Raw genomic sequence first — 23,606 nt, 5'->3', positions numbered from 1 at the left:
TTTTCCCAAGAGGCTGTAGAAGGAACAAAGCCCTGGTGATGTGTTGATGTTAGCCCAATGAGACTGATTTTGGAATTCCAACCTTCAAGAACTAGAAGATAATAAATTTGTGTTGTTTGGTCATTTTTTTTTTTACAGCAGCAGTAGGAAACCTGAATAGAAGCATGGGTGTAAGGGAATGTAGAGTTAGAACTGATAAAGTAAGGCAATTGGTAGAGTATGGTATGGGCATCAGGAATCTGGGAAGATGTTTAGCATGAGTAAATGGATGGAGGAGAGTGGTGAAATTAAAATTACAGAATTGCATGGAGTAGATGTTAGAGGAAGGTGTTCAGTTTGCATTACATATGGATTAGATAGCGTGAAAGGAAGATCTGAAGTAGATGAATTTAAGAGGCTGCCATAGTACTGTTAACAGTTAATTGAAAAAAAAAACGAAAAAAATAAGTTAATTGAGCCATTCTAATACCAATCTGTGGCAAATTACATAGGAATTTTTAGTTTTGACTGAGAAGGTAACAAAACATGATTGAGAAAGACAGATTTTTTTTGAAAAAGTGCTTATATATTTACTGTTCTTCAGTTTAGAAAGCATTTTTTTCTAGTTGTATTAAGATTTAATTGACAAAATTAGGGGTACCTGGGTGACTTAGTAGGTTCGACATCTGTCTTCAGCTCAGGTCATGATCCCAATATCCTGGGATCGAGCCCCGAGTCGAGTCTCCCTGTTCAGCGGAGCTTGCTTCTCCCTCTCCCCACTCTGCCCGCTTGTTTTCTCTCTTGCTCTTAAATAAATAAATAAATAAATAAATAAATAAATAATCTTTTTTAAAAAAGATCTAATTGACAAAGTTATATTTAAAGTGTCAACTTGATGATTTGATACAAGTACATATTGTGAAAGGATTCCCATAATCAAGTTAAGTAGTAGATCCATCATTTCCTACATTTACCTTTTTTTGGGTTAGAGTTCTTCTTCTTCCTTCTTCCTTCTTCCTTCTTCCTTCTTCCTTCTTCCTTCTTCCTTCTTCTTTTTTAAGAATTTGTTTATGAGAGAGATAGAGAGGCAGAGACACAGGCAGAGGGAGAAGCAGGCTCCATGCAGGGAGCCCGATGCGGAACTCGATCCCAGGACCCCGAATCACGCCCTGAGCTGAAGGCAGACGCTTAACCACTGAGCCACCCAGGCGTCCTGAGTTCTATTTTTTAAATTTCAATTATATAATACTGTTAACTTTAGTCACCATATTATACATTAGATCCACACACCTTACTAATCTTATAACTGAAAGATTATAAGAGGTTGGTAAGAGGTAAGATTGGTAAGAGGATACACACTTTCTCTCTCTCTGAATAAATAAATAAAACCTTAAAAAATGCCATTGGAATTTTATTTTATTTTATTTTTTTATTTTTTCCATTGGAATTTTAATAGGGATTGCATTGACTCTGTAGATGGCTTTGCATAGTATGGGCATCTTAACAATATTAATTCTTACATTTCATTAGCCCAGAATATCTTCGTTTATTTACGCCTTCTTCAATTTCTTTATCAGTTTCTCTTACTTCCTTGATTAAATTTATTCCTAAGTATATTACTTTTTAAAAATTTTTTAAAGATTTTATTTATTCATGAGAGGCATGGAGAGAGAGAGGCAGAGACACAGGCAGAGGGAGAAGCAGCCTCCATGCAGGGAGCCCTATGTGGGACTCGATCCTGGGACTCTGGGTTCACCTCCTGAGCTGAAGGCAGATGCTCAACTGCTCAGCCACCCTGGTGTCCCAAGTATATTACTCTTTTTGATGCTCTTGTAAATAAGATTGTTTTCTTCTTTTTTTCTTAATAAGATTGTTTTCTTACTTTCTCTTTTCAGTAGTTTGTTATTAGTGTACAGAAACACAATTAAGCCTTGAAGAACACAGGTTTAAACAGCATGGGTCCACCTATACACGGATTCTTCTTTCAGTAGCCAGACACATAGCACTGTAAATGTATTTTCTTTATGATTTTTTAAAAATAACATTTTCTTTTTTCTAGCTTTCTTTAAGAATACAGTATGTAATGCATATAACAGAGAAAATGTGTGTTAACCTAATGTTAATGTTACCATTAAGGGATTAAGTGAATAGAAGGCTATTGATAGTTAAGTTTTTGGGGAGTCAAAACTTACAGATTTTCAGCTGCACAGGAGGTGGGCTTTCTTAACTCCTGCATTGTTCCAGGGTGAACTATTGATTTTGTATCTTGCAACTTTACTGAATTTGTTTATTCTGGCATCCTTTTAGTGGTATCTTTGGAAGGGTTTTCCACAAATAGAATATTTTATCTCTTTCTGATTTTGATGCCTTTCTTTCATTTTTAAGATTTATTTACTTTAGAGCATGTGCATGCACACATAAATACATGTGAGCAGGGTAGGGGTAGGCAGAGAGAGAGAGAAAGTCTCAAGCAGATGTACTGCATATCGAGGAGCAGGGCTGGATCCTAGGACCCCGAGATCATGACCTGAGCCAAAATCAAAAGTTGGACACTTAACCCACAAAGCCAGTCAGGCTCCCTAATTTCTTTTGTTTTTTAAATTTGTTTTGCCTAATTGCTCAGGTTAGGACTTTGAGTATTATGTTGAATAAAAGTGAGGAGAGTGGGCATTGTTTTCTTGTTCCGGATCTTAGAGGAAAAGCTTTCATTTTTTCATTATTGAGGATATGATGTTAGCTGTGGACTTGTCTTAAGTGGCCTTTATTATATTGAGGTATGTTCCTTCTGTACTCAGTTGGCTTAGTTTTTATCATGAAATGATGTTGAATTTTGTCAGATGCTTTTTGTACGTCTACTGAGATGATCATGTGATTTTTATTCTTCATTTTGTTGATGTGGTACATCACATTTATTGATTAGCATTTGTTGGACCTTACTTGCATGGAAAGCATATTTATACCTAATTAACAAGGTTTTGAAATGGATATAACTGTTATTAGTATGTGAAATAAGGGGCCCCTGGGTGGCTCAGTCCTTTGGGCTGCTGACTTTTGACTTGGGCTCACGGCTCACACTGAGCTTAGAACCTACTTAAGATACTTTCTTCATTCCAGAAAGTTCTTTTGGATAGTACTAATCAATATTGTTTTATATAATAAGAGATCAGTTATTATCATAGTAAAATTTTTAAGAATCAGTGCTTGCTAATTTGGCACCATTTTAGAAGACCTGGACTCTTAGATTGTGTGATACAGTTGAGTGAATAAGTACACCATGCTCTCTTTCTAAGGAACACTAACCTAATTAACAATGAGCACTAATGAATTGAGTGTCAGGATACTGAGTTTTTATTGTGGTTCTGCTTTGTTTTGTATGAATTTGGAAACCTTAGAAACATAGAAAGTTTTCTTAACTTCTTAAAGAGATACTGTCATCTTTTAAAAACATTGAAAACAAACAGCTAATGTGTATTCACTGCAGATTTTACAGTATAGAAATATTAGTAAAAAGTTTTATTTTTATTTTTATTAAAAAAATTTTTTTAAAAGATTTTATTTATTCATGAGAGACAGAGAGAGAGAGAGAGAGAGAGAGAGAGGCAGAGATAGGCAGAGGGAGAAACAGGCTCCATGCAGGGAGCCTGATGTGGGACTCGATCCGGGGTCTCCAGGATCATGCCCTGGGCCAAAGGCGGCATTAAACCGCTGAGCCACCTGGGTTGCCCAGTAAAAAGTTTTAAAAAGAAGAAAAATCTTACCTTTAAAAGAAGGACTTGCTGGGTGTCTGGATGGCTCAGTTGGTTAAGTGACCAATTCTTGGCTTTGGCTTAGGTTGTGATCTTGGTGGTGTGAGATTGAGCCCCAGGTTGGGCTCTGTGCTCAGTGTAGAGCCCGCTTGTCCCTCTCCCTCTGTTTCTCCCCACTCTCGCTCACTCCCTCTTTTCTCTCTCTGTTAAATAATTTTTTTTTTTTTTAAAAAGGACTATTTACCATCTGTTTTAGTTCTTTTACTAATAAGACTTCATAATTCATTATGTAGTCTTAGAGGTACACTTCTACCCTCATAACTTTGTATGGCTGAAGATTATTAGTAAAAATGACCTAAATTTGAATTTTGTGTTTATGTTTGATTTTAGTTTCCCAAACCATGTTATAAGCTGTAAATATATTGTTGACATTAACTAGTAAATATGCATTATGTGAGAGTACATGTTTACTAGAACATGAAGTTAAAACGTTAAGGAACTTTTGAAGAGAGAGGAATTGGAGAGGGTTGGAGGCTGTGTCTTTTAAGTCTTGCTGATAATGGTTATCTAGATTCTATCTAGAAAACAATAATTTAATAGGCCAGGGGAGTTAATTGTGTTGGGATTTTACCTAATATCTTTATGTCTCTTTTCTTAGGTAAAACTTAGTGGTCATAAATCTCTCAATTAAGTAAAATTTATATGTCTGTATGAAATTGGTGACCAGAATCTTGCCAGTGTAGGAAAGTTAATTTAACAGAAGTTTCTGTGCTGTTACCTCTGATGAATGATAGTCTCTTTGCTTTCTCCTGCTGTGTACCTTTCTGCTGCTCTAGAGGCATGACATAATCAGACTTGTTTTAAGGTCAAAGAGTCTGCAGGGAGAAGAAATAAAAAATGTGGCTGATTATTTCATATAATGACAGTTTTGGTTCCTATACTAAAGTTGTCTAAGATGTTTACCACTGTATGTTTAACAAAACATTTCTTCTCATTTTCACAAATATCAGTAAGCTTATTGGTAATTTTGATGATTGGTGCATATGAATATTTAATGATAAGCAAGTGTTAGATTTGAATGTTTTCTAAAACGTGTTCCCATTCATCTAAAATAGTGTGTTATATAAAGTATGGAGCTTATACGAAATGCCAACTGCTGAATACCAGTTGGCCCTTAGTACATTTTGAAATGTTCTTGAAAGAATGAGGGAGAAGTTGAATTTGTATTTGAGTTTATCCTAAACCTAATCATAGTTTCGTTTTCATAGTAGAATTGTAGGATGTTTCTCAGTGTTTTCCTCCATGCTCTGTTAATGTCAGATATAAACAAAATTTCCAGTCCTTCGTTTTCTCTCTTCCCATTTTAATTATGGGTTCCTAGGAATTTCTTTGCTTCATTTACCCTCTCCCTGTAACTTAGAATTTCAACAGGAGCTATCTCCTTCACAGTGTATTAAGTTGTTTATTGTGTTGACCAACCTACTTTATAGTTTAAGATGGCATACCACTAGATATCAGGCAAGGTTCTAGAACGAAACAATCCAACTGAGATGGCGCAAGAGATTTATTAAATGAAGGACTGCAGAGATAGGGGTGGAAAGGGAAACCACAAGGGATGTTTTCTGTAGTTATGGGGGGAAGCTTAAAGGGGCAAGGAAAATACAGTGTAGGTAGAGCCTGGTGAGAGCTGTGAAAAGGGGATGCCTGAAAGGAGCAATGGTGGTAGGGGGACAAAGCTTGTGTCAGAAAATGTGACCAAAAGGAGGGAGGGTGCTGGAAAGAAATAATCCAGTATTTCTCTACCTTCTGATCTGCCAGTGACAGCACTGAAACCCCGAAGGTGCGTCTGTTGGGGTTAGCCTCCTTGGACACAGAGTTGGGCAGAATGGTATAGTAGGAATAGGGTAGTGGCAGAAAGATAATTACCAGTACAACTGCTGATGAATATGGGACTGATTTTAAGTAACATAATATTTTAGATTAAATTTCTAATCTGTAAACTGTAGATACTTATTAACTGGGGTTGATGTGAGCATTAAAATGAGACCTGGCAAACCTGTCAAAGTACTATCATAATGTCTTTGTCTTGTGAGTATTTGTTTTTAGTTTTGATAAGGTGTGGAGCTTCCTTTCACATGCTGCTGTGCTGTATCTGTTTTATAGGGATTTTGATTGCCACCACCATACTTTTAAATATATGATAGTTTTTGTGTTTACTAATAAGTTTTGAGAAGTGAATTGCACAGTCACTATGAAGTAGTTTCTAAAATTTAGAGACCGTTTGTATTTACTGCCTTGTAACAGGCATTTATCTTTTTCACTCTTGCTTTAGACAGGACAATACTGACTTCTGAACTTGGGGAACGAGGATGCTTTTCAGGTGTAAAGGTGGTCTCCCTGGTGAAAGATGGGTCAGACTGCACCCTGCTCCTTCTACCATTGGCGTGTCCTTGTTGCATACTTCTGTTTTCTAAGACAGCAGAGATGCCTTGTCACTTTTTTTTTTAAATTGGAGTTTGATTTTCCAACATATAGCATAACACCCAGTGCTCATCCCGTCAAGCTTTTTCTCCTTAGAGTATTTCTCCTCACAGAGATCTACTTTCATCTAGTCTCACCTTTGAGCATTCATGAGCTAGACCAAGATCAAGATAATAGGTCTATTTCCAGGAAAATTATAGCGACAGAGAATCGTTTGCTTAAAAGCATTTTCTGTTTTTAAAAATCCTCCCACAAACTATATTATGATTTTGAAATTAAATAAACTTTCACAGGCTTGAGTTCACAGTTTGTATAAATTTCATACTAAGCTTTTCTGAATTACTAACTAAATCTTCATTATTTTCCACCAGACGTTCAGCTAAATCCCGAAGCAGAAGCCCGTATTCATCTAGGCATTCAAGATCTCGTAGCAGGCACAGATTGTCTAGATCCAGAAGTCGTCATTCTAGCATTTCTCCTAGCACACTAACTCTGAAGAGTAGCCTGGCAGCTGAGTTGAACAAGAATAAAAAAGCCCGGGCTGCCGAGGCGGCAAGGGCTGCAGAAGCGGCGAAAGCTGCAGAAGCGGCAAAGGCTGCTGAGGCCGCTGCCAAAGCTGCCAAAGCTTCCAACACTTCTACACCTACGAAAGGGAGCACAGAGACTGGGGCCGGTGCATCACAAACCAACCATGTGAAGGATGTGAAGAAACTGAAAACTGAACATGCACCTTCTCCCTCAAGTGGTGGAACTTTAAAAAATGACAAGGCAAAAACAAAGCCACCTCTTCAGGTAACAAAGGTGGATAATAATTTGATTGTAGATAAAGCCACCAAGAAAGCAGTTGTAGTTGGGAAGGAGAGTAAATCTGCTGCTACAAAGGATGAACCAGTATCTCTTAAAGAGAAAACCAAACCACTTACACCAAGCTTAGGAGCCAAGGAGAAGGAGCAACATGTGGCTTTAGTGACCTCTACATTACCACCGTTACCTTTGCCTCCCATGCTGCCTGAAGATAAAGACACTGATAGGTAAGTGCAAAAAAGTTTTGTCAGTGAGGGTTTATTTTTTTATTTTTTAAAGATTTTATTTATTTATTCATGAGAGAGAGAGAGACAGACAGACAGAGAGAAGCAGGCTCCACGCAGGGAGCCTGATGTGGGACTTGATCCCGGGACTCTGGGATCACGCCCTGGGCTGAAGGCAGACGCTCAACCGCTAAGCCACCCAGGTGTCCCTGTCACTGACGGTTTAAAGAAAAAAAAGACAGTCTGAAGTGAGAGGTTATCTGACTTCCCACCCCCCCACACACAAAAAAGGTTACAAGAAAAAGGTAAGTTATCTTTATTATGTACACCTTAAACTGAAGCACATTGCTTGTAGGATGACACAATTAGAGTTAATGCTTAGAATTCCAGAAGAAATTTGCTGTTGCCTTGGGATACAATGTCCATTTCAGCTTGAGTTTGGGAATTAGAAATGCCAGTACTGTGTTTTCTTTAGCATAACTGTTCCTTAATGATACTATAAGAAACAGGACAATTTATGAGGGACTCTTCCCTGGGTGATACAAAGTAGGTATATTGGTAATTTTTAGGTTTCTTTAGAGGTTTTACAGATTTATCACTCTGGGTAACTTTATGAATTTATTGTTTTTTAGACTTCTCTTGTCTGGGTAGCTTTATGAATTTATTGTTTTTTAGACTTCTCTTGACTCTTAAATTTTTTTTGAGATTAACTATATATTACAGAAAACCCATAATGTGCTTATGTTTTCCTTTAACATGTTTACAGATTTCTATTGTGAATATTGGGGGTATGAGGGTTTTTTTTTTTTTTTTTAATTTTGAAACATTTTTTAATGAAGATAAGGGTGAGTAAAGTAAATGCAGTTCTAAGAATATTTCTGAAACGTATGCTAGGATGGAAGCATTACGCTACTGTGTAGTATCTGTTATACCACTTAATCTTTTTCACTTTTATTTTTATGGAGAAACTAAAATTATAGCTGTTTTCCCCTCATTTTTCTGTTAAAAAACAACTATATGAGCCATTCTCTTAGCTGACATCTTTATAGAATTTGAAAATAAGTGGATAAAAATGGTGTGTAGGTTCTTCAATTACCACTGTAATTGTGGTATTTACAGGTTTGACTCTTCTCTAGGAGCACTGAAGGTTCATAACAGTAGTGAGTTGTAATTTTTCTTTTTTAAGGTTTTACTTATTGTTTCATGAGAAACACAGAAGAAGAGAGGGGGCAGAGACACAGGCAGAGGGAGAAGCAGGTTCCATGCGGGGGTCCCAAGGTGGGACTCGATCCCGGGACTCCAGGATCATGCCCTGGATCCGCTGAGCCACCCTGGCTGCCCATGAGTTGTAATTTTGATGAGTCCGGGAATGAACTCTCCATCCACAGAGGCATGAATGCAGAACTGAGTCACTTCATTAATGAGAGAATGACCCAGTTACAAGAATCCAGTAATTCTGGGGGTGCCTGGGTGGCTCAAACATCTGACTTTAGCTCAGGTCATGATTTTGGGGTCTGTGGATTGAGCCAGAAGTCAGATACCCCACCCAGCAGGGAGTCCACTTGCCCTGCCTTATGCACTCTCCCTCTCTTTCTCTTAAATAAACAAGTAAAATCTTAAAAATTTAATCCAGTAATTCTGGCCCAGTGAAACTGGTTGTTTTTTACTTTATTCTTTCATATATGCTTTGGAGATAAATTTTTACAGGTGATATTTTCAAGAATTCAAGATATGTACAAGTGAGTGAGTGCTTAAGGAGGGTATTCTTTGTGCATCTGTTTTTGAGACGGTGGTACATGTCATGCTTATCATTAAGAAAATGTTTTGACCCACCTTTTTTGTTTCTTCTGCTTTTTTGTTACGTCTCTGCTCTTCTTTCTGTGAATGTGTTCATACGTTTCATGAATATAGAATTTTTTTAAAGGTTTTACTTATTTATTCATGAAAGATACAGAGAGAGAGGCAGAGGCAGAGAATAGGCAGAGGGAGAAGCAGGCTTCTTGGGGAGCCTGATGCAGGACTTGATCCCCGGACTCCAGGATCACGCCCTGAGCCAAAGCAGATGCTCAACCTCTGAGCTACCCAGATGTCCTTGAATATAGAAGTTTTTAAGACCAGTATGCTACTACTAACATGTGCGGTGAAAGATGGATTCAACACGAGTCACTCTTCTTTTTGGTGCTGCAAATGTCCTTGGCCAGTAGGAACTCCCTTAAGCTGACTTCTTTGTCCTTTAACATGACCTATTTGTTTTTTAATGTTTCCTAGTTTAGGCTCACTTTGCACTCTGCTTCTCTTCTAGACCTGGGATTTATTACTCTCTGAAAAATCACATGGTAGATTTTATTTTATTTTATTTTATTTTATTTTATTTTATTTTATTTTATTTTATTTTATTTTATTTTATTTATTTTATTTTTTTAACATGGTAATTTTAAAGTATATATTTTTATATGATAAATTTTTTTTGATTATGCATGTAATGCATAATACTCCTTGTCTTTTTAATTAGTGTGTTGGAGATCTTTCCATGTTGGTATATAGATAAGAGGTTCATTCAATATTCCTATCGGTAGGAATGAATAAATCATGCTCTTATTAACTATTCTGCTATTGATTAAGGGATACTTAGATTTATAATTGTTTGCTATCAAACTTTTTTTTATATTAATATTTTATGTGAGAGCAATTTTTGTAGGATAGTTACCAGGTTAAAGTATACACATTTTATTATTATTTTTTTAAACATTGTATTTATTTATTTCAGAGAGAAAGCACAAGAGAGTGCAAGTAGGGGGTAGGGGGCGGAAGAGGCAGAGGGTGAGGGAGAAGCAGACTCCCTGCTGAGCAGGAAGCTCAATGCAGGACTTGATCTCTGGACCCTGGGATCATGACCTGAGCTGAAGGCAGATGCTTAACCAACTCAGCAACCCAGGTGCCCCCAAATTGTACTTTAATAAGATTATTACCAATTTATACAGTCTTTAAAATATGTAATTATTTAATTTTGCATTTTTCTGATTATAATAATATTAATAGTTAATATTATTAATATTATTAATATTATTATTATTGCATCTTTCTGAATATTTATTGGCTATTTATTTTTTCCAGTGAACGACTTGTTTATATCTTATGCTATTCCTTAATACTATTTTCCTTTTTATAATTGATTTGTAGGTGCTTCTTATGTTAGGAATCTTGACCTTTGCTTATCAGAGTCTTTGCTTATCTTTCACATGTATTTGTTTTGGTTTTGGCTATATAGATGTTTTTTATTTTTAAATATAGTCTGATCTAATCATTTTTCCTTTATAACTTATGTGTTTATAAAGTTAGAAGAGATTAAGTCAAATCACACAGAAATTTGTTTTTGATTAATATATGAAGAAAGATGCTCTCCCCCATCACCCTGTGGACTGATAAGTTTGTTTCTAACATCATTTACTGAATAATCTATAATTTGTGGTGTCATATATAAAATTCTTACAGATACCTGTATTCTGAACTCTTTTCTATTAGTATGTTCTATTATTTCTTTGTCAGTACATCTTGTTTTAACTTTTTTCTTTTTTCTTTTCTTTTTTTTTAAGATTTTAGTTATTAATTTGACAGAGAGAGCACAGGCTGGGGGACTAGCAGAGGGAGAGGGAGAGATGAGTAGGGAGCCTGATGCTGGGCTTGGGCTCAAGGACCTCAGGATCACAACCTGAGCCAAAGGCAGATGCTCCACTCAACTGTGCCAAGCAGGGGCCTCGTGTTTTAACTTCTTTAGATGCATGATGTATTGGTTCTCAAACTCAGATTTCTGTTACAGGGTTAGGCAGGAAATAACAAAAGTGAAGGGATGAAGTAAATTACTGATGAGTAAGTATCTTTGTTTTTCAGCCTCAGCTTCAGTGCTGCTGCTATACATAAATTTGGGCCCAGTGTTGCTAGAGCTTTTGTTTTTTTGTTTGTTTGTTTTTTTCTTTTGTTTGTTTTTTAAAAAGCCTGAAATCTGAATGTTTATGTAAATCTTATTTAAAAATATTGACAATTCATGTTGGATAGATCATAATACATACTCCTTGACTTTAACCAATCTTTGGTTTCTGGTTTGGGACCTTTTAAAATAGATTGGTCATGTGACAGGGCAAATGCAAATCGCACTCCACTGTTCTTTTTCAGAAATTTTTGGGCAGATTTTTGCCTTTATTCTTAGATAAATTTTATGATCTACTTGTCAAGTTATATGAAAATTTTTGCTTGGGTTTTGTTTGGGACTCAACTGAATGTAGTAGATTAATTTGGAGACTGATAGCTTTATAGTATCACAGTTTGCCATACGAAAACATGGTTTCTGTTCATTCAGATCCAGTTTTATGTCTGTCTGTCCCTATCTTTAATTTTCTTCTATTGATCTTGTACGTTTCTTGTTAAGGCATTTTGTTGTTTTTGTTGCTGTAGTACATGAGAACTTTTAAAAAATCATACTTCCTATTTCATTTCTCTGAAGTCTGGGAGCCTTGCTAAGTCTGGTAGTTCATGTAATAATATATGGCTATAGGCAGTCTTTTAAATTTTAAGTTATAAGTAAAATTAGGAGTTTTAGTTTTTTCCTCTAAAGATGTTGATTTGAAAAAAAAAATGTTGATTTGAATGTTCAAATGAGAATTTTTGACTAAACCCTAATTATAAGTGAGAGACTACAGTTTTCTAGTTAAAGGTTTGAAATAGGTTTATTTTCAGGCATAGTTCAAGTAGTCCCTTTTTTAGAAAAGAGGCTTTTACTGTCTTTCAACCCTGATTTAGCTACCCTTTAGCTACATTACTCCAGGAACCCATTTGGTAATACTTTATCCCGCTGCTTATTTGACTGTGTTCTCCAAGAGACAATCTTAGCTCATTTCTGAGAGGAGTTCTATCTTAGTGTACTTGTTACTGTTGTTAAACTCCAGTGCCTTACCTGGTGTCTAGCACATAGCATAAAAATCAATGTTGAACATTAATATTGAAAAGTTACCTGTGTGATACTATTATATTTTTATTGAGAGAGGGAGAGTGTGGATGCGTGCTTGAGCATGGAGTGGGGCAGGGGGAGCAGAGGGAGAGAGAGAATCTCAAGCAGAACCCCTGCTGAGTGTGGAGCCCCATGCAGGGCTTGATCCCTCCACCCTGAGATCATGACCTGAGACAAAATCGAGAGTCGGCTGCTTAACTCACTGAGCCATCCAAGTACCTCCATACCATTACTTTAAAAATAAAACTGCAAACCAATTTCCTTTTGTTTTTGTTTGTTTATTTAAATTTTTATTTATTTATTCATGAGAGACACATAGGCAGAGGGAGAAGTAGGCTCCATGCAAGGAGCGCAATGTGGGACTTGATCCCAGAACCCTGGAATCACACCCACCCTGAGCTGAAGGCAGATGCTCAACCGCTGAGACACCCAGGCGTCCCAAACCAATTTCCTTTTGAACATGTTTTCTCTGTTAAAGAACTTCTAGGCCACCTTGGTGGCTCAGTGAGTTAAGTCTCTGACCCTTGATTTTGGCTCAGGTCGTGATCTTGGAATTGTGGGATCCAGCCCTGTTGTGGGGTTCTGTGTTCAGTGTGGAGTCGGCTTCAGTTTCTCTCTCTCTCTCTCTCTCTCTCTCCCTCCTTCCCTCCTTCCCTCCCTCCCTCTCTCCCTCCCTCCTCTCAAATAAATAAATAAAAGAAGAAAAAAACTTCTAGCGAGTAACATGGGGTTAAGAAGAAAAGACACACACACACAAAAAAGAAGAAAAGACACAACTTTATTATAGTAATTGGTAAATGGTTTTTATCAGATAGTATTAAAGTATGTGTTTGTACAATAATACTAATGTTCAACATGAATAGAAGAAGTTATAATTAAAGTGGAATGATTGATAATTTTATTTGCAATTTGTGACTCCAATGGTGTAGTCTCACTCAATTTTTTCATTGTAGGACTCATAATTGCTATGAAACTGTGTGAAGTACAACTTTTATTATCATTATAAGATTCTCTTTCAAGAAATATCTTCTTGGGATCCCTGGGTGGCGCAGCGGTTTGGCGCCTGCCTTTGGCCCAGGGCGCGATACTGGAGACCCGGGATCGAATCCCACGTCGGGCTCCCTGCATGGAGCCTGCTTCTCCCTCTGCCTATGTCTCTTCCTCTCTCTCTCTCTGTGTGACTGTCATGAATAAATAAATAAAATCTTTAAAAAAAAAAAATTTTAAAAAGAAATATCTTCTTATTAAACAGACTTTTTAGTAACTGGGAGGTTTAAGATACTCAAATTACCTAGTTAAGATAGTCTTTAAAATTCAGAGCTCTTTATGCATTCAAAAAAAAGTAACTGAACTTGAATTTTTGCCTGTACTATCAGTAAGCTTCTTAGAACCTTTAAAAAAAAAAATCATTGTCCGATTTAAAAGAATCATCATCTAATTTAAGAAAATTAACCTTGAAAGGGGGAAAAGCTAAATTAGTTGTTGTTGCTTATGTAAATGGATAAGATAAATAATAGCATGTGGTATTATTTCTTACAAAACCTCTTTATGTCTCTCCAACAGAGTCAAACAAAATGCTATCACAAAACTAAGGAATTTTCCTGTGAAGCATGAGTAGTTTACTTTTTTAGTATTAATTTACAGTTTTTTGTTTTTTGTTTTTAAAAGACTTTATTTATTCATGACAGACACAGAGAGAGAGAGAGAGAGAGAGAGAGAGGGGCAGAGACACAGGCAGAGGGAGAAGCAGGCTCCACACAGGAAACCTGTCGTGGGACTCGATCCCGGGTCTCCAGGATCTCACCCCGGGTTGAAGGTCGCGCTAAACCACTGAGCCACCGGGGCTGCCCTAATTTACAGTTTTATAGTAATTTTTTAATCATCTTTAAAAGTATACTGCTTTTTGACCAGTTGTAGATTTGCAGAAAAGTTAAAATGATACTACAGAAAGTCCCCATATACTTTGTAGTTTCTTCATTATTAACATCTTACATTAGTATGGTATGTTCATTATAACCAGTGAACAAATATCAATACGTCATTGTAACTAAACTCCATACCTTGTTCAGATTTCCTTAGTTTTTGTCTAATTCTGTATCATTTTTACCCTCAAATTTTATATTTTGCAATTGAATATATATAGTACATTATTTTAGCTAGAAAGTGAAGAAATACTAACGTATTTTGCCATTGCTACTTAAGTGTAAGATGTGGCTGCATTTTTATTTCCCATATAAATGTGTTTTATTTGTCTGACTCCTTTCTTTTTTAGCTTACGAGGAAATATTTCAGTAAAAGCAGTTAAAAAAGAAGTAGAGAAGAAACTACGATGTTTACTTGCTGATTTACCACTGCCCCCTGAGCTACCAGGAGGAGATGATCTCTCAAAGAGTCCAGAGGAAAAGAAAACAGCAACACAGTTACATAGTAAAAGGAGGCCTAAGTATGTGCTTGCTTTCTACCTGCTCTTAAATTGACCAGAAATGATTCTGGGTCATCATAAAATCACAAAACAAAAAATTAAAATTTCAAATTATAAAAAGTGTACTTATTCTTTAAACTTAACTATATGAATAAATTCTAGAGTTTTGAAAAAAATTCATAATTCCCTGCGTATACCTATTCAAAATGACTAATAAAACCAAATTTAATTTTCTCTCACAATTTGTAATGTATTAATTTCTTGGGGTATTCTATGTTACTGATAATTTCTACAATTAAGTTATTTGAATAACAGAAAACACTGAAATTGGAGAATGTGGAAGTCGGCATTCAGTGAGCCCAAACAAAATTAGTCATGGGCAAGCTGGCATGTTTTCCTTTGCTTTTTTAGCTCCATTTGCTCCTATAACTAAATGCATTTTTCATTTTGCAAGAGGTGGAGTGGAAGAAGGTTTGAAATCTGTATCCTAAATTAGTTTCAAGTAAGTGCCCAGAGATAACTCCTTCCCTTAAAACCAGTTCATCAGTTAAGGGGGGGAGGACGTTGATTCCTACTTTACTTCTACTTAATCGAGGGAAAGTGTAAGACTTTGATTTTAGGATTGCTGTCCAGGTTCCTTGTGTATCAGCTGATTTTCTAGTATAGAGTAGGAAACTAGAAAACTTTTAAAATCATTTTCCTGAGTATTGTAGCTTTATTTCTTACTTGAATTTCTGTTACATACCAGAATATTGAGAGACTACAAAATTACTTATTTTTTTAAAGAATGTCAAATATTTGTCATATATATGACATGCACACAGACACACACAGTGTGGATTCTGGAGAGTTGATTATACTAATACTTTTATACTCTCTTGGACTAAAAATCTTTCTTGTGTTTCCATTTTTAAGATAATTTCATCTAGCCCTAAGTCTAAATTTGTCAATAAGCTTTGTAGTTAGAGTTTTGGTAATGTTCATTATCAAATTTGTTTTCTGAAAAAATGAATGAAGCATATATGTATAATGGATTGAAAAGACTTCTGGAGATTGCTTAGAGAACTTTGACTCTTTGTAGTACTGTTGGTTTTATCCATTCATTGAGAATTACATTTTATTTCTGAAAGTTCTTGGTACATGCTTTACTTCTCTTTCTCAGTTTGTTAGTCTGTAGGAGAAAAGTCGGTATGGAAAAATGATGCCTTGACTTTGGGATAATTTATAATACCAAATTAAAGTGTAACTTGGTCTTCGATGATCACAAATGTACAGGGAAGGGGGAAAATGATATAAGACTGGGGGAGGGTGGATGTTAAATATTAAATGGTTTATTCAATTTGCTTGATTGTATATAAAAACTTCAGAACTATATTTGATAGAATATGTGGGCCTCGCTATGGTGAAATCAAAGAAAAAGATATTGACTGGGGAAAACGCTGCGTGGATAAATTTGATATCATCGGAATTATTGGAGAAGGTACCTATGGACAAGTTTATAAGGCCAGGGATAAAGACACTGGTAAGTATGTCAAATGCTGTGGATCTTTAGATCTATTGAATGTATTTGATTTGTATTTCTCTTCAAATGTGTATTTGAGGTGGTTTTTTTTTTTTTAAGTTTGGATTTATCATGCTTTTGTTTCATCTTGGTTTTTGTTTTGTTTTCTATGTGCAAGTACGTAAGATATGAACACACGTAAGTGGGTGTGTAAACATTTTTTAAGTTTTTTTTAGTATTTGTGATATGTAGTATGGTGGGATTTAGCTTTCTTTAATTGTGAATAAATTCTTAGGTTGTTAGTAATCAGGAGGAAAAAGTATCTTGACTGTCTTAGTAGTAAATTTTGTTGTATTAAGCCTTATGTAACACATTTTCTTTTAGCCAAAATATTCTTTTTCTGTCCAAGTTACCCTTTGTTTGGAGGCCAGACTTAGCAGCTTAATATTTTAGAACATAATTAGGAACCTCTGAGAAAGTTTTCAAAGGTCTTGCAGCAGAGTAAAAAGTAACTGTGTCCCAGGCTATGTATTTTACTAAATAATGGGTAGAGCCAGTATTTAATATTTACTTATAATTCCTTGTTGAAATAAACCAATAGATTAAAGTAGCATAGCTATATGAAGTCATTTAGTATAAGAAAATTCTGGAGGGCAGTTACAGCATAGGGTAATATTTATAATGATGATTCTGCATTATCAAAAAGATTAAATTATAATTTTAAAAAAGCTATTTAATAAACAAGGAATCCTACATTTTAAGACTTCCATCAAAAAGAAGTAAGTTTTAATGATTAAAAGGATAAACTTTCTTCTTTTGGAAAATTTGTAAATACAGAATTACTTTTTTTCTCTAAAGAATGGAATGAACTTTATTATAGTGCATTTTTTCCTATAATAGGAGTGTGTCTGTTCTATTTAATAGTTAGATCTTATCTGATCAAAATTCATTCAGACCTGGATTGTGAAGTCAGTTAGTGTAGTGGGAAGAGTCAAATACTTCTCAGGTTGCTAAACCAGATTTTAAATCCCAGTTTCACTGCTAGGTAACTGGGCAGCTTTGGACAAGTTAATACGTCTGAGTTTATTTTCTCACTTGCACTATGTACAGAATCTTCTCATATGTTCAGAGGTTTTATGCATGTGTAAGCATGTTGAGTAAATTTATCCTCCCCTCCTTCACTTTTTAAAATTGGTAGTGTAATGCACCTGCTGTTGATCATCTTGCTTTTTTAGTATGTTTTGGAGAACAAAAAATAACAATAGCTATGGACCTGCCCTATCCTTTGTAACAGTTGTGTACTATTCCACAATTTGGATAAATATTTCATAATTTTTATTTAATCAGGGATTTAATTTCTTGAACTGTAAACATTGTGATTTCAAGAGGTAGGAGCAGAAATTATGAATTAAAAGTTGAAATCAAGAAAAATGTCGTTTGGTTTTGTCATCTGGTAACTTGATTTTTTTTTTTTTTTAATTTTCATAGGAGAAATGGTAGCCTTAAAGAAAGTACGTCTAGATAATGAAAAGGAAGGCTTTCCAATTACAGCAATTCGAGAAATTAAAATTCTCCGGCAGCTTACCCACCAGAGTATTATTAATATGAAGGAAATAGTGACTGATAAAGAAGATGCTTTGGATTTTAAGAAGGATAAAGGTATGCATGCATTTTTACATAACCAATTCTGCATACGCATGATGTTGCTAACTTACGGATTTTGTCATAGGGATTGACCAGTTGAGTAATTGCTAGGTACATAAAACTATTGCATTAATGTCGTACTTTAATTTTAAATGTAGATGAGTTGAACAATTATTTATTTATTTAGTGATTTTTGAGTTACATTAGTAAACAAAAAAGCATATTTGGGAGTAGTAGTAGTTTTTTGAGCATTAATGTATAATTTTTAGTGTGCATTTTTTGTTATTGAGAAATAGTTTATAGTAGTATAGAATATATTTACATTTTCAATGTCATGACTTAATAGACAAAGAAATTTTATGGTAGACATTTATATTATTTCTGAAGGTGTGGAGGCAAAAATCTTACCTGAAATTGCCTTTAATAAACTATAGTGGCATATGCTTGACATTTAGCAGAAAAGTAAAAAGGAATTAGCATGCTTATTAAAGTGGTTGTCATAGGCATATGGTGGGTGAAAGGTCTGCTTGTAGTAGGTTTTAGATCTTCAGAGTAAGATTGTGGAACCAGAGTTGACTTCATTATAATCTGTGGTTTTCAAAGAGCAAAATTCTTTTTCAGATTAAATCTAAGAAAGTAAAATAGATATGTTCTGATAGAACAGGGTACTTAGCCCTCTCCCATCCCCAACTACACACACACACACACACACACACACACACACACACCCACACAATATCTTACTCTTCTTGGGGAACAGTATAAAAATGATTGACATAATACATGGTAATTTTGTAGAAAGGAACTTGTTTTGACAGTATTCTCTATGTACTATGCAGATAATTAGAATGATCTTTTTAATTGGTGTCCTTTCCATTAGTTTTTGTCTTTAATAATTCCCACATTCCTTAGCTTGATTTTTAATCTAGTTTGTATTTTTCACCTTATTTTTTTCTTGTCCCTTATTGTGTAGTAGAAAGGTTTGATTTGTGTTAACAGTGTCTGGGACTTGTGACTTTGCTTATGGGCAGTGCAACCTTAGTAGCATGGGCTTTAGCCCTTCTGAACCTGTGTGAAGCCTTCATCTATTAAAGGGAAACATTGGGGATCCCTGGGTGGCGCAGTGGTTTAGCGCCTGCCTTTGGCCCAGGGCGCGATCCTGGCGACCCGGGATCGAATCCCATGTCGGGCTCCCAGTGCATGGAGCCTGCTTCTCCCTCTGCCTGTGTCTCTGCCTCTCTCTCTCTCTCTCTCTCTCTGTGTGACTATCATAAATAAATAAAAAAAAAATTAAAAAAAAAAAAAGGGAAACATTATTTCTCTTACTGTGTAGTAAGGATTAAATCAAAATCTTATACATGAGGGTTATGTGCTATGTTGCTTTTCATTAACTTCCTACTATAGTCAAAATAATGTATTTGTTTTTCCTCCAACATACCCTGGATCTCCTTCTTTGATCTGTGGGATCATGTCCCTGCCTGTTTCTTTATCCCCCATCTCTGCCATTTTTCTGATTGTCCAGCAAACTTCAGGGTGTTTTGAGTTGTCAAATATGCTGATGCACTTCTCTTATCTTTAAAGTCTTTACAAATGCTGCCACCAGTCTCTTCTCTGTATCTATGAGTTTGGGTTGTTTTTTTTTCCCCCCCGGGCTTAAACCTCTAGTCCCAACATATAGGTGCAAACACCATTTGAAAGGCTGACTTCACATCCTCTGTATCTCAGACTGAATGTTACATTATTCATCAGTGAGGCTTTACTGGATTACTTTCTTCTGTATATAGACCCATCAATTTAAAAGTCTTACTTTTTTTCTTCATTACTTTTTCCAGAATAATCATACTACTGATTTGTTATTTATTTGTTTCTCTGCATGAGGATGGGAATCATACCTGTTTTATTCATTATTATAACCTCTACCTAGCTCAGTGGCTAGGCCATAGAAATTACTATAAATAACTAATTGCTGGATGAATAAATGAGCTCTACTTAGATCCCGTTCATACTTTAACTTTTTAAAAGACTGTTATCATTGAACATAAAAGTATTTGTAGTTTTCCTTATATTTATGGCTATAATTTATTTTCCTTACTATATAATAAATTCCCTTGAGTCCTTGGTTTTTTGTTTTGTCTCCCGTACAGTGCCTAGTACTGTATTTTACAAATCGTAGATTTTCACATATTTGCTTCCTCATCTTCTTTTTCCCTACCATAATCCTGTTTATAGTTGTTGGAATCATGATAAATAAAGTGTTATACTATGTGAAATGTTATATTTAGATGCCAGGTAGGAGTTAAATATATTACAATATGTCAGGGAGTATGGAATTTAAAACACAATCATCTTTCAAAATTATTTATTTTATTGAGATATAATTGATGTACATTATATTAGTTTTAACAGCATAATCATTTGATATTATATATCTTGTGAAATGAACACCACAATGCATTCAGTTAACATTCATCGGTCATGTAGAATTTTTTTTCTTGTGATGAGAACTTTTAAGGTCTTGCTTAGTAACTCAAATATACAATACAGTATTATTAACCATAGTCACCATACTGTGTATTACATCCTCATGATGTATTTATAATTGGAAATTTATGCCTTTTGACCCCCTTCACCTATTTTGCCCACCTTCTTTCCTCTGGCAAGTCTCTTCTCTGTATCTGTGAGTTTGGTTTTTGTTTTTTTTTTTTTCCTTGTTTTTGTTTTAGATTTTACATATAACTGAGATCATATGATACTTGTCTTTCTCTGAATTCTTAGCATGGTGCCCTCAAGGTCCATTTGTGTTGTTGCAAATGGCAAGAGTTCTTCTTTTTTTATGCCTGAATAATATTCCATTGTATATTTGTAATACATTGTCTTTATTTGTTCATCTTTTGACAACCATTTAGGTTGCTTCCATGTCTTGGCTATTGTAAGTAATGTTGCAGTGAACATGGTGGGTGCGGATATCTTTTTGAGTTAGATTTTTCTTCCTTTTGGATAAGAAACCAGAGGTAGAGTTGCTGTATCATACAGTAGTTCTATTTTTAACTTTTTTGAGGAACCTCAGTACTGTTTTCCATAATGGCTGCACCAATTTACATTCCTACCAATAGTGCATGAGAGTACCCTGTTCTCTACATCCTCACCAACACTTGTTATTTCTTGTCTTTTTAATAGTCATCCTAATAGATGTGAGATAATACATAATCCTTTTGTAATGAATCGGTTAATTTTGATGGGAACCATGGTGAGATAGCCTAATTTGGTGAAAAGAGAAATCGATTTGAAGTCCTTGGGTTCTAATCCTGATCATGTGCCATTATATTAATTGTGATTGCTATCCTGGAGCAGAAAGGCAGTATAGGAACTTTGATTTAATAGTTAATAGTTCATATTCAAATTCGTAAAACTGAAAAAAAGTTAAAGCAAATACTTAAAACAATTTAGCTATGAAAATTATGAACAATATACATATGAGGTAAAATTGCTAATATAAAAGTAGAAACATTTGCATTATTCTAACTTAAGTCTTTGGCTATGTAAGAAGAACACTGTAAAAGAATTTTTTAAAACTTGGCTTTACTTAAAAATGAAAAAAATTAATATTGAAAATAAAATATTAAAAAAAAGAAATTATCCTTAAGAAAACAGAGTTAAGTAGTATCAAAAAGCCAATGGTGGATTTTTGTGCAAAATCTTAGTGATGCTGAGTGAACTTTTTCTGGAATAATCTGGGGGAATGGATGAAGGCTAAACTAATTATAAATTTTTTCCTAATTTTATTTATCTCCAGACAGTTTCATCTTTTTATAACTGAGGGGATCTTTTAACCTTTTTGTCCGTTATTCAGTCTTTTTATTGTGAGCAAGGGGGAGATTTTGTTTCAAAGGAAACATTTCCTGTACCTCTAGATTTTTAGTTGATCTTCAAGTATGGAAGAAGAATGGGATGCAATTAGGGCATTTTGGTACTCTAGAGTTCATATTTCACTGTTCAATCAGATATTTGATGTGTGAACTGCTTTGCAGATGAAACTTTGCTTTTATTTTCTTGCCCTCCCTCCCCGAGGATTATGAATTTAGAAAGATACTTTCTGAATGAATGTAATTATACTGAATTAAAAAATGTAAAGGAGTTTGGGGTACCACACTGGCTCAGTAGGTTGAGCATCAGACTCCTCTTGATTTCAACTCAAGTCATGATGTCAGGGTTGTGGGATTGAGCCCCGGGTCAGCTTGGCACTCAGCAGGGAGTCTGAGACATATTCTGTCTCTCTCTCTCTCTCCCTCTCTCCCTCTCCCTCTTTCTCTCCCCCCCTTTCCCCTCCCCCCTCCCCCCTCTCACTCCCCCACTCATGCTCACATGCTCACTCTCTTAAATAAATAAATCTTTAAAATGTTTTAAAGCAGTTTATAATTCTCTGGGTAAAAGACTTTTTGTTCTGCAATTATATGTAATGTAAAATAAAAACTATAGTCATTGATCTCCATCTCAAGATGTAAATATTTAGAATTCAGATTAAAAAAACTCCAGGCACTGATGTAATGGTATCATTCCAAGAAAATAGTATTTTGGTACTTAAAATTAACATGATATCTTGGACAACCAAAACCCAGTATCATAATTGCTATGTTCGAATTAAGCTATAATGCTTTCAATATTGGTATTAGTTTAATGAGGGAATTTTTTTTTTTTAATTTTTTATTTTTATTTATGATAGTCACACACGGAGAGAGAGAGAGAGAGAGAGGCAGAGACATAGGCAGAGGGAGAAGCAGGCTCCATGCACCGGGAGCCCGACGTGGGATTCGATCCCGGGTCTCCAGGATCGCGCCCTGGGCCAAAGGCAGGCGCCAAACCGCTGCGCCACCCAGGGATCCCAAATGAGGGAATTTTTATAATCTTTTAATTTGGAATTTTCCTAAAAATCAGGAAAAGAATATTCTGAGGTAAATGCTTTTGGCAAAGTATTATTATGTGGTTGAGGGAAAATGTCTCAGTGTCACTCTTCTATAATCTGTGATTCCCACATGGTGCTCCCCTGCACTTAAATTCTAGTTCTGTTAGACGGTGGAGCCAGATTTCCTTCTAAGGTCTTTGTACATAAAACTCCATTCACATCTGATTATTCCTTTAAGCATATTAATATAAGTAAGATTACTAGGTCAAAGGATTTGAACTTTGAAATTTCTTCAGACATATCACCAAGTTGTTTTCCAGAAAGGTACCAAGTTATAAGGCAGGAAGAGAACAAACTAGGAATAGAAGGGGGAACTGTCTGAACCTGATAAAAGGTCATCTGTGAAAAACAAGGATGTCTGCTCTCACCATTTCTATTCAACATTGCCAAGGCAATTAGGCAAGAAAATTAAATAAAAGATAATCAGAAATCAGATTGGAAAGGGAAAAATAACACTATCTCTAATGTGTGTGTGGTGTGCATGTGTGTATGGATACACACTTTATAGAGAATTCTATAGAATCCACTAAGAAACTTGTAGAACTAATAAATGAGTTCATCAAGATAGAAGAATACAAGATCAGTCCCCAAAAATCTGTTGTAGGTTTGTATACCAACAATCAACAGTCCAACGTGAAATTAAGAAAACAGTTTAATTTGTCATAGTCTTGAATAAAATATCTAGGAATAAATCAAAAAGTGCGTAAGGTCTTGTGCCTTGAAAACTACAAAACGTCATTGAAAAAAATTAAAGAAGACTTAAATAAGTGGAAAGACATTTCCTGTTAATCGATCCCACAACTTAATATTACTAAGATGGCAAGTTGATCTGTATAATCATTG

At 35.3% G+C, this 23,606-nt stretch overlaps 1 protein-coding gene across 2 annotated transcripts in view; it reads left to right on the top strand.

Moving 5' to 3' along the window:
- CDK13 (cyclin dependent kinase 13) overlaps positions 1-23,606 on the top strand; it is a 121,515-nt gene that overhangs the window by 21,302 nt on the left and 76,607 nt on the right. For both annotated transcript variants that reach the window (XM_038562660.1, XM_038562661.1), the window contains exons 2-5: positions 6,578-7,237; positions 14,509-14,679; positions 16,041-16,180; positions 17,648-17,818. In XM_038562660.1, coding sequence (XP_038418588.1) covers positions 6,578-7,237; positions 14,509-14,679; positions 16,041-16,180; positions 17,648-17,818 — 1,142 coding nt within the window. The remainder of the gene's footprint in view (positions 1-6,577; positions 7,238-14,508; positions 14,680-16,040; positions 16,181-17,647; positions 17,819-23,606) is intronic.

Source organism: Canis lupus, chromosome 18, assembly GCF_011100685.1.
Source record: "Canis lupus familiaris isolate Mischka breed German Shepherd chromosome 18, alternate assembly UU_Cfam_GSD_1.0, whole genome shotgun sequence".
NCBI classification, from domain to species: Eukaryota; Metazoa; Chordata; class Mammalia; order Carnivora; family Canidae; genus Canis; species Canis lupus.
This window is presented reverse-complemented; position numbering and strand designations above follow the sequence as displayed.